Consider the following 13,953-nt stretch of genomic DNA (forward strand, 5'->3'; position numbering starts at 1 on the left):
TTGTAGAGCCAACTCGCTGTGTAGTGTGCGAGTGCGGAGGGGGGCCGATGGGCGCCGCCCTTTTACTGCCGCTCCCCAACCACGAAGTTTTTGAGTCACTACAACCCACTTCAGCAATGCGTCTCTACCCTAGGGCGAACCATGACCCACCTCACCACGATCATCTAAGCGCGGCAATATGGTCTCAGAGGCTGGTTACAAAAGGCAATCGAGCTCTCCAAAGCACCGACTGGTTTGAGCCCCGGGCGGCACGGGGCCACCGGCCGCGGAGAGAGACCTGATTTTGAGATACCACCAAATGACAACAGCTCCGAGGACAAAAAAGTCTATTCGCAAGAGTTTGGAGGTATCAAGAAGAACTCAATTGAGCCAAACAAACATATGTGCGGCTCCCAATACATTGGGGGCCGCTATGCCTGAATCGGGTTCGCCCCCCTGGTGGACCCTCAGTCAGTACAAACATCACAACTACAGAGGACTAGCGTTTGAAATTTTCACTCACTTTTCAACAACTTCGTAATATCATGACGCATAACTCCAGTGATAGCCCGAGGCAGACCGCGGCTGTTGAGGGTATCATATCCCAGTTCGTCTTTTAGTGTACACGACTAACGAGTCAAAAGATGAAAAACGAACTGCCCCTCTGTCGACTGAGTCGCTTCAGCAAATCAAAGTTTGGCTTAGCCCCACGGATTCAGATACCCCCGCCAGCGAGTATAAAAAGCACCTCAACTCCCATGCAGCAGGAACCGGCGAATGGATATTGGAAACGGAGCAATACCGCCAATGGAGTGAATCCAAAGTCGGAAACCTCTGGATCCGAGGTATTCCCGGCTGCGGAAAATCTGTCGTTGCAGCAAGCTTCATCAGCCGGTTCCGAAGATTACAAGATGGTCCTGTATTATTTTTCTTCTTCCGCGAGATCATCCAGGCGAATCGATCGCCTCGGTCGCTGATGCAGGATTTTTGTCATGAGATGCTCGAGTATTCGCCTTGGCTCCAATCGCAGCTCAGTCAAATCAAGGCACAGCACTCATCTGTCGGTGCGGTGCCATATGAGGAGCTTTGGAAATGTATGGCGACCGCCATGGGGTCTATTGGCAAGGTTCACTGTGTGGTTGATGCACTTGATGAAATGGAACAAGGGAATGATCAGTTCTTCCAAGATCTCCTTGATCTAGGTCGCCAATCTTCCGGTTCAATCAAGTTAATTATTACCAGTCGACAGGTTCCACACGTCGAAAAGCATTTGAAAGGGACGTCATTGGTTGATCTACGTCTCGATCGTCGCAATGTGGATCGGGATATTGCTGTTTACATCACACGGCGCCTGGTAGATGCTCATTTAGAAATTCCCGACGAGAAGATCAAGGAAGTCAAACAAACAATCTGCGATAGAGGGCAAGGGTTGTTCCTCTACTCCAGGCTCATGTTGGACCAGCTTCTACTGCACCCGGAGTCGATGTCAATCAATATTAAGAATCTCCCGGACGGTCTTGGAGATATGTACACAGAGCTTCTTCGTGATCACGCTGTTCGCTCGGGAACCTCGACGAAATTCCAACAATTCATTCTACAATGGATCACCCATTCTGCTCGACCACTACGCCTGCTCGAGCTGGCGGTCATGGTAGATTCTCTTCCCAACCGTTGTGGACTCAGTGAAAGCCAGGATGCAAAACTTGCTATCCGGACGACATGCGGCCCTCTTTTGGAAGTCTGTGAAGATGGGGTCATTCAAATCATTCACCATTCCCTGACCGAGTTTGTTCTCAATCGAGATGTAACCCATACGCAGATGTCCAACCACGAGCGCAGCTTCTCGGGATTCCATGCTCCTACAGTCCACGCAATGATCACCAAAATATGTGTCAATTATCTCTCCAGCGGCTGTCTAGATGGGATTAGCACCGAGACCAAGCGGCCTAGTGAAGACGATGGGTGGGCCGTCAACAAAGAATTGGCGCTGCGGTTCTACTTCCTCCGTTACGCTATTGTGGAGTGGCCCTTCCATGCATCCAAAGCAGTCGAATTCGATGATGGGCTGCTACCTTTTCTTGAAAATTTCTGCACAGATGGAAATCATAGCTACGAAGCTTGGAAGAAATTGTGGTCATACAACACACATGGTGTACCCAAAAAGGATCACCCTTGCACATTGCTGCATTTTGCGGAATTCCCGCTTTCGCCAGATACCTCCTCCTTAAAGGGATAAATCCTGACTCCGGCGACTTCAGAAACGAAACGCCACTGATGTTTGCCATCGAGAGAGATCACGCTGAGGTTATCACCTTATTGCTGGAGCATGGTGCGAAACATGACGTGTGTGATGAAAAGGACCTAGTGCTTTATGCGACCAAGAAGAACCATGCCAAGTCCTTGCAAGCACTGATAAAAGGAGGTGTCCCAATCAAAACATATCTCAAAAGCCTACCTGAATCAGAGGAGAAGTTTCCATGTGACGTCCTAGGTGGATACGTGACTTCTGAGGGATCACGCAAACTTCACACGCCGTTTGAATTTGCTTGCTACGACGGGCACTTGGAGGCTGTCCAAGAGTTGATGAAGCATCTCGACTCATTATATCTTTGTAATGGATTCCTCCATCTTGCCTCGAAAGCTGGAAAATCCAAAGTGGTGGGTGCTTTGCTTGAAGATGAGAAAGTTCGAGGGACGATCAATCTCCGCGATTCGAACGGAAACACACCTTTATACTTAGCCGCTAAGCAAAGAGACTGTGAAACAGTCAAAACTTTACTGGAGCATGGAGCAGATGTCACCTTGAACTCAATGAACCTCAATCACCCCCCAGAGCCGAAATTCAAGTCGGCAAACTATCACCGGGACGGTCTGTGGCCAAGCTACTCTCCTTTACACGGGCTAGCGATTGGAATGAAGTCTCTTGTCTGGTTTTGGCCTCAGAAATCCACTTGGGTGGAGACATTGGACCTGCTTCTGCGCTCGGGCTGTGATGTCGACGTGAGGGATCACCGAGGGCGCACACCTCTCTTTTACTGGTCGCAGTTTCCCTCTGCACGTGATAGGACGGAGTCCATGGACTTTGTCACCACTATTCTCGATCGTGGGGCGAATGCTGCTTTACTCGACTGTCAAGGGTCCTCGCCACTCCACTTTCCACAGCTCACGTCGAATATAGCGGAGGCTCTGGTAAATAGTGGAGCTGATATCAACTCTGCGAGGGACTCAGATGGGCTGACTCCCCTTATGCTCATGGCTTCAAGCCTAAGTCGCATCGAGCTCTCTCTGTGGTACGAAATGAATGTGGACTTTTCGCGAAAAGACCGTCAAGGGCAAACGGCCTTTCACCACTGTTTTCGTTCAAGGCTCTCCGATACAAACAAGAAAGACATAGTCCCTTGGATCAATGCTTGGTGTACTTTAGGAGACTTGAATGCCCGAGACAATTTTGGTAGAACACCACTGCTTGAACTACTGTTTCGAAACGGCAATAATTGGACTGATGGGTCGCACAACGTCCAAATAATCCAACAATTTATCAAAAATGGCGCATCGTTGGAAGATCGAGACTTTTCTGGGCAAACGGCACTCCTGACTGCATTGAATCACCCAGATTTGACATTGTTCTCTCTGGTCGACGAGATCCTTCGGCTAGGTGGCGATGCAAAAGCCGTGGATAACGAAGGGGCCTCAGGTAAGCCAATCTCCCATCATTTTGCCTGCAAAACAAGTATTAAACCATCTATAGTATTGCATTATGCTTTCAGGACTAAGTATCATTTATTCTGCGTCGATGATAACCGGAGTTGGAGCTCTATCCAAAGATTGATGGACTGTGGTGCGAGCATTCATGCGATCGATCACATTGGAAACACTATTCTTCACGAGCTTGTCAGTGTGAGTAACTGCCACATTGTTTGGAGCAGGCTAGAGCCTCGTGCGCGGAGACTGATCAATCTCGGGCTCCCGTATTCATCGAAAAATTACAAAGGTCAAACTTTGTTGCACCTGACAGCTACAACCAAAGTGGGGAAACTCATGAAGAAAGAGGAGAGAGGGGAAGTGCTAGATTTTGTTCTTGGCCTTTCCAAAGACCTCGAGATCGATGCCCGTGATAGTGATGGATGCACACCTTTGCATTATGCATCAACTGCGTCGGACATCCACGCTCATATCTTGATTCAACGGGGTGCTGACATTCTCGCTGAAGACCACCAAAAGCGCACAGCTCTGCACCTCGCCGCCGAAGCAGGTCAGAGTAACATTGTGGGGTTGATTCTTGAAAGCTACGAGCAGAACCAATGGTCCGTGAATAAATTGTGCTCGAAAGGACGATCGGCATTGCATGAGGCTTGTCGAGCGGGCTGTCAGGAATCCGTTCAAATGCTGCTTGACGCTGGCGCGGATCCACGGATCCAGGACCAAGACGGCAAAACACCCCTGCATGCAGCTGCGGAGTTCCGTTGGCCAAAGAGTGCCAATGTGAAGGAAGCTGGATCCGATGCAACCACTCGTACACTTAAAGCGTCCGCCTCAATGGTCACATCTGGAAATTGGGATGCAGTCTCTCAAACTCACGTTCCTGGCGAGATATTCAGGGACATACGGCAAGTTGTTGCTCTGCTCATTTCTGCCGGAGGAGAGACATCAACAAAAGACAAAAATGGCCACACCGCGTCAGATGTTGCTGCCTCTCTGGCATGTTTCCCTGTTTTTGAAGAGTTGCAAAATACAGCACCCTGTGCCACAAAGCCCAAACCAACATTGTATTACTCTCCGTTGAGTTTCATCCGCAAAGAGGCTCTTGCAGTAAAGACGCCAGATTCCTGGACATCATTCTTGCAAAAAATAGTGTCAACAGGCGACGGACGCCTAGTTGAAGAGATTTTGCGCGCCAATCAACTCAAAATCTCAGGACCCGATGGGGAGTCTTTAATGTCTCTTGTTGCAAGCCGGGGCCTCGCATCCATGATGGACCGCATGATTCCCTATGTAGAAGACTTTGCCTCCATAGGCAGTCAGCTTTTGGAATCTGCGACAAGCCAGAGATCATGCAACACTCAGATGGTTAAGGTTCTTGTCAATCATCTGACCCCTGCCGAAGACAAATCTCTGTTTGTCGCATCTGTGAATCATCTGGTACAAAGCGAAGCTTGGTGGTACCCTCGGGCACTTTCCATTCTTCTCGATTCCGGTGCCGATCCAAATCTTGGGGGTCAATTCACCACCATGTCCAGGTGCCTCAACTTTGGAATATCCGGAGACTCCACAAGAAGGTCTGAAAAATGGAATACTTGGGGTCCTCAGCTACTTGACCTTCTTCTCAAGAATGGCGCTGATCCTAACGAGTTGAAAATTGCCTTGCAGGCTAAAAGAGATGTCAAGATTTTAAAATCACTCGTCGATCACGGTGCTGATGTATCCAAGGCTTCGGATATACTTTCTGTCACACTGTCTAACCGCGATATTGACTTGGAAGCGCTCGAGTCTATACTCGAATTGGGTATTGACCCAAATGGCACTGATACTGAGCGACCCCTGTTTCTGGTTGCAGGAGTTTGGAATTGCGAAAAAGCCGTTTCAATCCTCTTGAGATATGGTGCTGATCCACACGCTTCAATGGAGGATGGAAAGTCTACTGTGCTGCATGAGATCTGTAGCAAGGGTGGGATTCTGAAGCCCATTTTAGCAATGAGAATTGACTGCAACACCCGGGATGCTCAAGGCAGAACACCTCTCATGAGAGCTTGCATGTGCAAAAAGGATCGTTCCACCAATGTTGCAGACCTAATACAGGCAGGTGCCAGTCCGGATCTCGTTGACAACACCGACTCAACTGCATTGCACCATGCTTCCCGGTGCTGGAATAAAAACGCCGTGCAGGAGCTATTGAATCATTGCGTCGACATCTCACCCCGTGACTGTCTTGGCGTGACACCCCTATGCGACGCATTGAAGGGCCTTGCAGAGTGGTGTAACGAGTCAAGCAAATGGTTCCCAATGATCGAGGCTTTGCTAGATGCTGGTGCAAACCCCCTCGATGTGCTATCAGATGGTCGGGGAGCACTTCACTGCGTAGCTGTGCCACTCATGAATGCGAGCAACGAAGACCGAGAGGAGCATATAGCACAGTATTATGGAAAGGACTACTTTGGCCTGGCTTCCGGGCTTTATCAACGCCTTTTGAAGGCTGGATGTGACCCTGAACTGCGTGACCACCAGGGCAGAACACCTATCTTCTGTTTTGTCGATGCCGACAAGTCTCAATTTTGGGACTTTATCAACGCACCAATCGCCCCTTTTAATCTCGAGGACTGTCAGAAGATGTTTGCCGAGCATGATATCCACACACTTGATTATAGTGGAGGAAGTCTTCTCCATGCCATTGCGCGACGGGAAGAAGGTGAATGCGATGGAGATGACCATGATGAGAAGTTGTTTTCAATGTTGGTGGACATGGGGCTTGATCCATGGAAGGAGAATGGTGAAGAGCAGACAGCCCTGGATATTGCATCAGTTACTGAGAAATCTGGGATATTAGCTCTCTTTGCCAGAGAAGATTAGTCGTCGAGAACGTATCAGAATGAGATCAAATATCTTACCTGATTCGAACGTCATGCCAAAACAGCGACTTTTGTGATACCTCGATTTGACATCCCGATACCGATTGATCTAGTTGCCTCTAGTAATTTGGTGCATAAACCACCGTACTGCCCGCATGATCGAACTTTAGGCTTGTTCACTGGGGAAACAATAAGCGCCGATGGTACCGCGTTTGTCGCTTACCGAGCTTCGCATGCGCCGATAGAGCTGCAATCACCGAAAGCACTGCATAGACCGCATTCCGAACATTCCAACAAATAACACGTTGAGTTCTAAAACAAGAACTCTAGCGGTATTACTCTACACACGTGAGAATAATCAAATTAATGCCGTCTTATTCCAAGGGTTTTCTTTCAGCATGGAGCATGGTAAGTGAGTGGGAAGACTGGGACATCCAGCCTGATAATCAAGGCATCATTGCTGCTTTTCTCAGCCGGCCTGACTGATCGGGCCTAGCGTGCACGGGGTCATTTCCCCACATTTTCATATTGCACTAGACCGCATTAGGTACATGGTTTCTCTCCCGACCTACCAATTTCTACATCGACTTCAAGCCTGTCTCTTACCATGAGTGACCTTGGAATACAATGCTCCTTTCGGTGTTCGAATCCTACATTTTTCAGTTTCTCACCCGGCCTGTCCTTTTGGGTATGGTCTTTGCATAGTGCAATCATTTCTTGATGTATAAATTCGCAAAGCTAACCCGTGGACATTCAAGTCTCTGATTTGTATTAACTCGCTTCGAACCTGATCCCTCATGAATTTTCTCTCATAATGACAGAGAACAAATCCACCCTTGCCCGGCTCAACGCCATTCATCCATCCACCACCCCGGAAAAAGCAATTCAAATCATCCAGCGTGACGGCGGTGTCATCATCGAAAATTTGATAACCACGACTCTGGCAAAGCAAATTCAAACAGACTTGAAGCCTCACTTTGATGGTGACATCCCTGATAAGTCAGGGTTCTTCCCATCAACCACACAGCGAGCAACTGGATTGATGGGCATTTCGGAGTCCTGTAGGGAGCTTGCATGCAACCCACTATATATTGCCATTGCAAACTCTCTTGTTTCTTCAAGTCATACATTTTGGCGGGGTGATCATCAGGAGACCGTGAGTGGGAAGCCAATCATCTCCTCCACAGTTGGGTTTCGCGTGAACCCTGGTGGTCGACAGCAAGTTCTGCACCGCGACGATAAGTACGCATGACACCAACCCTTTTTTTGAGGGGAATGACTCACATGAGATGCTAGCGACTATCATCCGAAACCTGGTGATGCCCCTGTGATGATCGGCTGTGTAACAGCTTTGACCAAGACAACAAAGGAAAACGGTGCAACTATCGCAATCCCCGGCTCCCATCTGTGGGGTCCAGATCGCCAGCCTTTGGACAGTGAAGCTGTTCCCGCGGAGCTTGAGCCAGGGGACACTTTTATCTTTTTAGGGAATACCTACCATGCCGGCGGTGGCAATGTCACGCAGTAAGTTGATTTGAAAGGATTTCCGTCTTTTCTTCTAAACGAAGACCTGGGTGTGAGATCTTGATCATTATGCTGATATAAGCCCCTTTCTTCCTTCTCAGAGATCAATATCGTGAAACTGTCGGGATATTCCTCTGCAAACCCATTCTACGCCCAGCCGAAAACCAATTTCTCATGATCCCACTCGAGGAGGCTAGAAAAATGAAGCCACAAGTCCAAAGACTGATGGGATATGGCGTTTGCGATCCCGGGGTGGGTTTTGTTAATTACCAAGATCCCATGAGGGTTCTTTTTGGTGTTGAGGATGACGAGACAATTGATATGTGATATCAATCCAACCATGTACACCGAATCAGACTCTCGTGTCATTTCACCAGAATGGTGAGGTAGTAGATCAGAATACGACAAATGAGCCAATTTCATGCTCATTCTTCCGGGCAAAGCTTATCCAGTTCATCGTTCCGCGTTCATCTGAAGATTTCCAAAAAGCGCGTAAAAACCTCCGTGCAGCATCATTGCACCAAAATCCACATGCAGAAATTGATTGTTCAAAGAACTCCTCAATTATCTGCTGTTTCAATTTATCGGTTCGGCATTCTGTGCCCGCAATGAAAAGAGGGAAGAATAAATCGTGAGCGAATGCAGAGCAAGGTTCCATGGCAGCACACGCTATCGTCTCCACCAAACTTTCAATCGAAGGCTTCCGTGACTCGATGTTTGAATCCCCACAATGCTCAAATGATTGAAAACAGTAGATTGACACTGCGTAGTAGTGGGCTTTCACGATAGCAGAAGAATACTTCCGTCGGCATTTTCCGGGAGGGGCCAAACTGGTTAGCATCTGAGTGGCTTTCCCGTATGCTTTGTCAAGTTTGACATGCCAATAACTCATGTCCATGGGGGATAGGTTTTCGTTGCGGAAAAGAATACCGTATCTCGATCTTTCCGCCACTGTGATCTCGTCTATCAGGTTCAGAAACCCCCAGTACTGATTATCTGGGATATTAGAGCGATATGGCGCGGTGGAGTACTCAGCATGCCGAGAGAATATCGAGAAATTCCCACACGCTAAGAGATCAGAAACCTCTTTCACGAGAAAGTGTATGTAGCTGCTTTGCTTCTGTGCTGCATCGGTCTGTAAACTATGCCTTTCGATTATGATTCGACAGGCCTGAAGATGAAGTCCCCACTCTTTTGAATTTGGGATCAATATCTCGCTGTAGCAGAGGGCGAGCATAGAGGCTAGCGTTTCGACTATTGAGAAGGCACTCGCGTTGCTAGCATAAGGTAATGAGGCTCCAAGCATGTGGGCCTGCATTTTTTGCGTCAATGTGTGAAGGGTTCCCTCGCGAATCTGCCGATTCACTCGTGAAGTTGCTGGGCTGTGGTCAATCCCATCAGATACCGCGGTTATATGAGCAGACGAGAGGCATATTATCGAGAGCCGGAAACAGACTGACATCTTTGCCAGTGGAATGATAAGACTTCTCCAAGGGTTTTGCGGACTATCAAACCAGGTCAGACGAGGAGCCACATTTGAAAAGAAATGTCTTAGCAATAAACGGCAGATCGAAGTCGAGACTTGATGACGCGCCAGCTGTAAATCGTTCATTTGGAAAGGCGAGATCATAGACCTGCAATTCTGAAGCTCGCGCTTTTGCATAAAGCCTCGCTCTTGTGACTTCGTGGATTTATCATTGTCCAGCAGAGGCAACTTCCGTCCAGTGAACTTCCCTCTACTGGCAATTCCTTGGTCCCATCTCAGAACTATCGATGGAAAGCCAGGACACGTGAAGCCACGGACGCCGCATTTCTGGCACTGGGGGACAGTTCTATCACATCTTATACGGCGTTTCTGACAGACACGGCAATCTGCTATTCTCAGCAGCTGATCTAAGCTGTTTCAAGCAAAGGTGTTACCTTTGGGAGCCACCTGTCGATCGGTCGGCAGCAAATCGTTGCGTACGTTCCTCCTTGGATATGTCGCCATAGCTAAGAGATATGGTGCCAGTACTCCGTATAGATAGATCAACGTGAGGGGTTGAGGCACTCAGCCCCGAGAATGATGAAGCAAGTACACCCGTTGCGCTAGGCCCGATGGGGAAGGCCGGACGTGAAAAGAGAGCATGCGGGGCTAGTCCGTGGGGGTAGTTCCAAGCTCTGGAGGTTAAGAGTCCATGTCGACCAACTTCCCAGGTGTTCCGAAATCAAGGTATGTTGAGTCCAATGCTATAAGGAAAATGATATTATTAAAGGTTGTATCATGATCTAGACATTCCACTGTGGTCTCAAGTTGAACCCATCGTTTCAAACAGCAGTAAAGTTAGCCCCAAAATATGTTCATCTTAGCCCAGACGCTGTCTCCCTTGATTGGCACATTTTCAGGGTCGTTAGCGGCTTCATCCAATGCCTCTTGGATGGGGATCGATTTCAGAGGAATGATCTCAGTCCGACGGATTAATTTGTAACCTCCGTATGCACCAAGGACCAGTGGAATGTCCCTAAAGTTTTCAATTAGTCGGCTGAGTTGACCAACAGAATGAGAATGACACTCACAGGTATGACGAAACGAAGGAAGCAGGATCCCAGTTTCCTGTTGTAAAAACTGCAAAGCCTCCTGTGAATAGAATGACAGTGCAGGAGACCAGGGCGAACCAAGTGGTGTATCCTGGGAACCGTTAGAGAGATTTGACTTCGGGGAATGGAGACTGGACATACTGGTAATTCGATTATGCCACGGCAGCTCAGATGCTGGGATACCTTGTGCATCCAGGGCTTTCAATAAACGAAGATGGTTCAGCGAAATGGCGATCCACGAGACCAGGGTACCAGCAGCGGTCAGATCAACAAACCACCAGAAAACATCCATGGCATCGTTGGAGACGCACATGTAGGCTAGGAAAGAGAAGAGGACCTGAGCCAGGACGCACATGTATGGGATACCCCATGACGTTGTCCGAAGGAAGATTTTGGGGGCATGACCTTTGATTGCGAGACCGTACAGGGTTCTTGTTCCGGCTAGCATACTCTGATTAGAGGCTGACCACGCAGAAGACAAGCACACTGCGTTCACGACCGATGGAATGGCCTTGATGCCGGCATCACTGGCAGCAATGACGAAGGGACTTGTAGCCGCCGTGCCGGAATCCGAGCCAAGACGCTCATCGGCGCTGGAAACAACCATACCTACTACCAACACTGCGGCTAGGTAGAAGATGGAAACACGCGCAAAAACCCGTTTGCATGCTTTAGGAATATTGTGACGCGGATTCTGGGTTTCCGCGGCTGCCATGGCCAGCGATTCCACGCCCGCAAACGAGTACACTGCATTGGTCATGACCGCCCAGAATCCTAGAAAGCGACCCCATGATCCAGTTGAGATATACTCGACGAATGGGCCAGGGTCTTTCCAGTAATGGAAACCTCTGCGAGGCACCCCTGGAACACCACCCAGGTCAATGACGAGGCCTAGAATCACCACGAAAACGACCAACAGGATTTTGAGAATGGCGAAAACAAACTCGACCTCACCGTAGACGCGAATGAACGAGAAGGCGACGACTGCGGATACCACAATGAGGATACTGACCCAAACCGCTGCGTTGATGTCGGTCCAATATTGAATCAACACCACACTGGCGGAAATTTCACTGGGAACACTAAGGAAGCACCCATAGACGACGTTCCAGCCAATTGCGAATGACAGCGCAGGGTCAACGAGGATTTCTGCATGGCGGACAAATGAACCAGTGACGGGCAACAAGGCCGCGACCTCTCCCAGCGCAAATTGGATGCTGCAGACGACTAGGCCGACAAACATGTAGCCAAGTAGGGCTCCAAGCGGACCACCGGTAGCAATCGAGCCACCCAATCCGAGGAAAAGACCTGTGCCCTATGAGAAATTAGCGAAAGACTTGATTTTCAAGTTTTGGTCCCATACAATCGCGCCCGCAATAGCGATCATCTGAATATGGCGCTGCCCTAGACCACGGACCAAGCTCTGATGTTCATGCTGCGTGACGATACCCCCAAGATCAGGATCCTGCTGCGACCCCAATCCCGATCCCGATCCTGATGGACCTGTCTCAACATCGTGAACGACATATTGACTGCCCGTCTTGGTGCTCCCGATTTCCCCTGCCATCGTGTTGCAGGAAGCAAGAAAGTAAAAAAAAGTTTTTGGGCTAAGAAATTGAACCTTGGATGTCTGCAGGACCAATCACACCATTTGACTGGTGGATGAGGTTAATCCAGCTTATCTGGGTAAGGCGCTGATTCAGATTGCAACGCAATCAATCCTTTGGAGATTGCAGCCGTGGAATTCTTCGTCAGTCGCATGCATGACGTGATTGGTCGCAGATTGTGCAATACTTGAACAAGCACCGAGCTGACCCCGGGAACTAGTCCCCAGGCACTCCGTTCTCCGTTCTCCGTACGGCGCACACGTGTATATCCATTGTAGGAGTGGCCGCTTTGTATGGGGTATTCGTTTCGCATGTGCCCCTCGGGGCTCGCCGAGATGTGGGCTCGGGACCCGTCTTGGCCAAGTAGATCGCCAACTGCCAATGCTTCAACTCTCGACTTTCGGGGCAAAGAGCCAAATGGAGACATTATGGCGTATACTGTGAAATCCAGATGTTGGATTTCTTCCCAGTGATCACACTTGCACCATAAGCCTTCGGTGTACTTTGTAGGCACAGACCAGACAGACTCCACAAAAAAGCAGATTCACGCGATTGGCCCGTCAGATTGACATTATGTCATCATAGCGGGACGGGTGCCTGATTGTCAGACCAAGCATCGTCAGAGCTCAAAGCTTCACATTCCTATGCTTCAACCATGTCATTGACATTGAAGCTCTCCTCCTTGGCTATTCGGACACTGTCCAAACCTATTGCAGTATGCATTCTCTAAGCGATCCTCCTCTACACTTCACAGCTGACCCCCGCAGTCGCAAATCAAGGCCCAAGCACGCGAACATGAGCGATTTCGCAACATCTGCGTCTCTATGGCGCAAGCTCTCCACCGATTCGATATGCGCCTCCGGCTAGGTTCTCTCCGTGACAATGCCGCTTCCCAAAAAAGGGCAGCTGCCGAGGCAGAAGCTCGAAAGCACAAGCCCTCAATGCCCACCGTCAAGAATGCCTCCGAAACCAAAGCCGCGGAAGAGGCTGAGGCCAAGGCCAAGGCTGCCGCAGACGAAGCGGCCAAACCCCACCACTACCGCATCCGACCTTTGTCCGAGTCCAAGGCTATCGAGTCCGGTGCCAACTTCATCTCCGAATCCTTCCTCTTCGCTGTCGCCGGCGGTTTGATCCTGTTCGAGTCATGGCGGTCTCGCAACAAAGAAAGCACAAGGCGCGAGGGTGTGGAAGGACGGCTGGCAGAGCTTGAACAATCGGAGCAGGCTGCGCGTGGGGCTTTGGTCGCCCTGGAGAAGGAGTTGCTCCAGCTGAGAGCGAAGCACGGTGACATGGCGAAGTTGCCTTCGCAACGAATCCTCTCTCGTGAGATATATGAGCAGGCTCCAGAGATCGATGAGCCCGCAGCTGCGCCGGGCTGGCTGTCACGCGTTTCCTCCTATCTCACTTTTGGACAGAGTAGTGAGAAGACACCCGAGCCTGCATCTAAAGCTCAGCCTTCTGGGGACAACGCTGTCCCGACCGTTCAGAGCCCAGAAGTACCTCCTGCTTCAACTGAAAAGGCTCCGGCGTCCCCATGTAAGAGTCAGTAATTGCTGTCTGCTTCATCTTCATCTTATAGCGAATTCGGTCATAGAAGTTTGGCGTGCATGTTCTTTTCATTTGTTGCTTCGGTCTAGATACCCTTTCACTTTGGAAAGACTGGGAGTTTTGTCATTAACGGCAGTCACGACGCTCCTTCCTTG

At 49.5% G+C, this 13,953-nt stretch overlaps 6 protein-coding genes across 6 annotated transcripts; 4 read left to right on the forward strand and 2 right to left on the reverse strand.

Moving 5' to 3' along the window:
- Window positions 1-412: 412 nt before the first annotated feature.
- N7506_004663 (uncharacterized protein) lies at window positions 413-2,215 on the forward strand (the record flags this gene model as incomplete). Its single annotated transcript, XM_056953957.1, has 2 exons — window positions 413-425; window positions 624-2,215. 2 exons carry the CDS (start codon window positions 413-415, stop codon window positions 2,213-2,215), a joined length of 1,605 nt encoding a protein of 534 aa, XP_056812846.1.
- Window positions 2,216-2,253: 38 nt separating this feature from the next.
- Window positions 2,254-6,543, forward strand: N7506_004664 (uncharacterized protein; the record flags this gene model as incomplete). Its single annotated transcript, XM_056953958.1, has 2 exons — window positions 2,254-3,673; window positions 3,728-6,543. The coding sequence occupies 2 exons, from the start codon at window positions 2,254-2,256 to the stop codon at window positions 6,541-6,543; spliced, it is 4,236 nt and encodes a 1,411-aa protein (XP_056812847.1).
- Window positions 6,544-7,356: 813 nt separating this feature from the next.
- N7506_004665 (phytanoyl-CoA dioxygenase family protein) lies at window positions 7,357-8,393 on the forward strand (the record flags this gene model as incomplete). The annotated part of the gene is made up of 3 exons (XM_056953959.1): window positions 7,357-7,784; window positions 7,839-8,066; window positions 8,168-8,393. 3 exons carry the CDS (start codon window positions 7,357-7,359, stop codon window positions 8,391-8,393), a joined length of 882 nt encoding a protein of 293 aa, XP_056812848.1.
- A 67-nt stretch (window positions 8,394-8,460) lies between these two features.
- On the reverse strand, window positions 8,461-10,056 carry N7506_004666 (Zn(II)2Cys6 transcription factor; the record flags this gene model as incomplete). The annotated part of the gene is made up of 3 exons (XM_056953960.1): window positions 8,461-9,448; window positions 9,749-9,959; window positions 9,987-10,056. 3 exons carry the CDS (start codon window positions 10,054-10,056, stop codon window positions 8,461-8,463), a joined length of 1,269 nt encoding a protein of 422 aa, XP_056812849.1.
- A 333-nt stretch (window positions 10,057-10,389) lies between these two features.
- On the reverse strand, window positions 10,390-12,210 carry N7506_004667 (uncharacterized protein; the record flags this gene model as incomplete). Its single annotated transcript, XM_056953961.1, has 4 exons — window positions 10,390-10,567; window positions 10,623-10,734; window positions 10,785-11,958; window positions 12,007-12,210. 4 exons carry the CDS (start codon window positions 12,208-12,210, stop codon window positions 10,390-10,392), a joined length of 1,668 nt encoding a protein of 555 aa, XP_056812850.1.
- Window positions 12,211-12,905: 695 nt separating this feature from the next.
- N7506_004668 (OPA3 family protein) lies at window positions 12,906-13,800 on the forward strand (the record flags this gene model as incomplete). The annotated part of the gene is made up of 2 exons (XM_056953962.1): window positions 12,906-12,965; window positions 13,018-13,800. The coding sequence occupies 2 exons, from the start codon at window positions 12,906-12,908 to the stop codon at window positions 13,798-13,800; spliced, it is 843 nt and encodes a 280-aa protein (XP_056812851.1).
- Between the last annotated feature and the right edge of the window lie 153 nt (window positions 13,801-13,953).

Source organism: Penicillium brevicompactum (assembly GCF_028827555.1).
Source record: "Penicillium brevicompactum strain IBT 35665 chromosome Unknown utg000003l_segment0_segment0, whole genome shotgun sequence".
NCBI lineage: Eukaryota > Fungi > Ascomycota > Eurotiomycetes > Eurotiales > Aspergillaceae > Penicillium > Penicillium brevicompactum.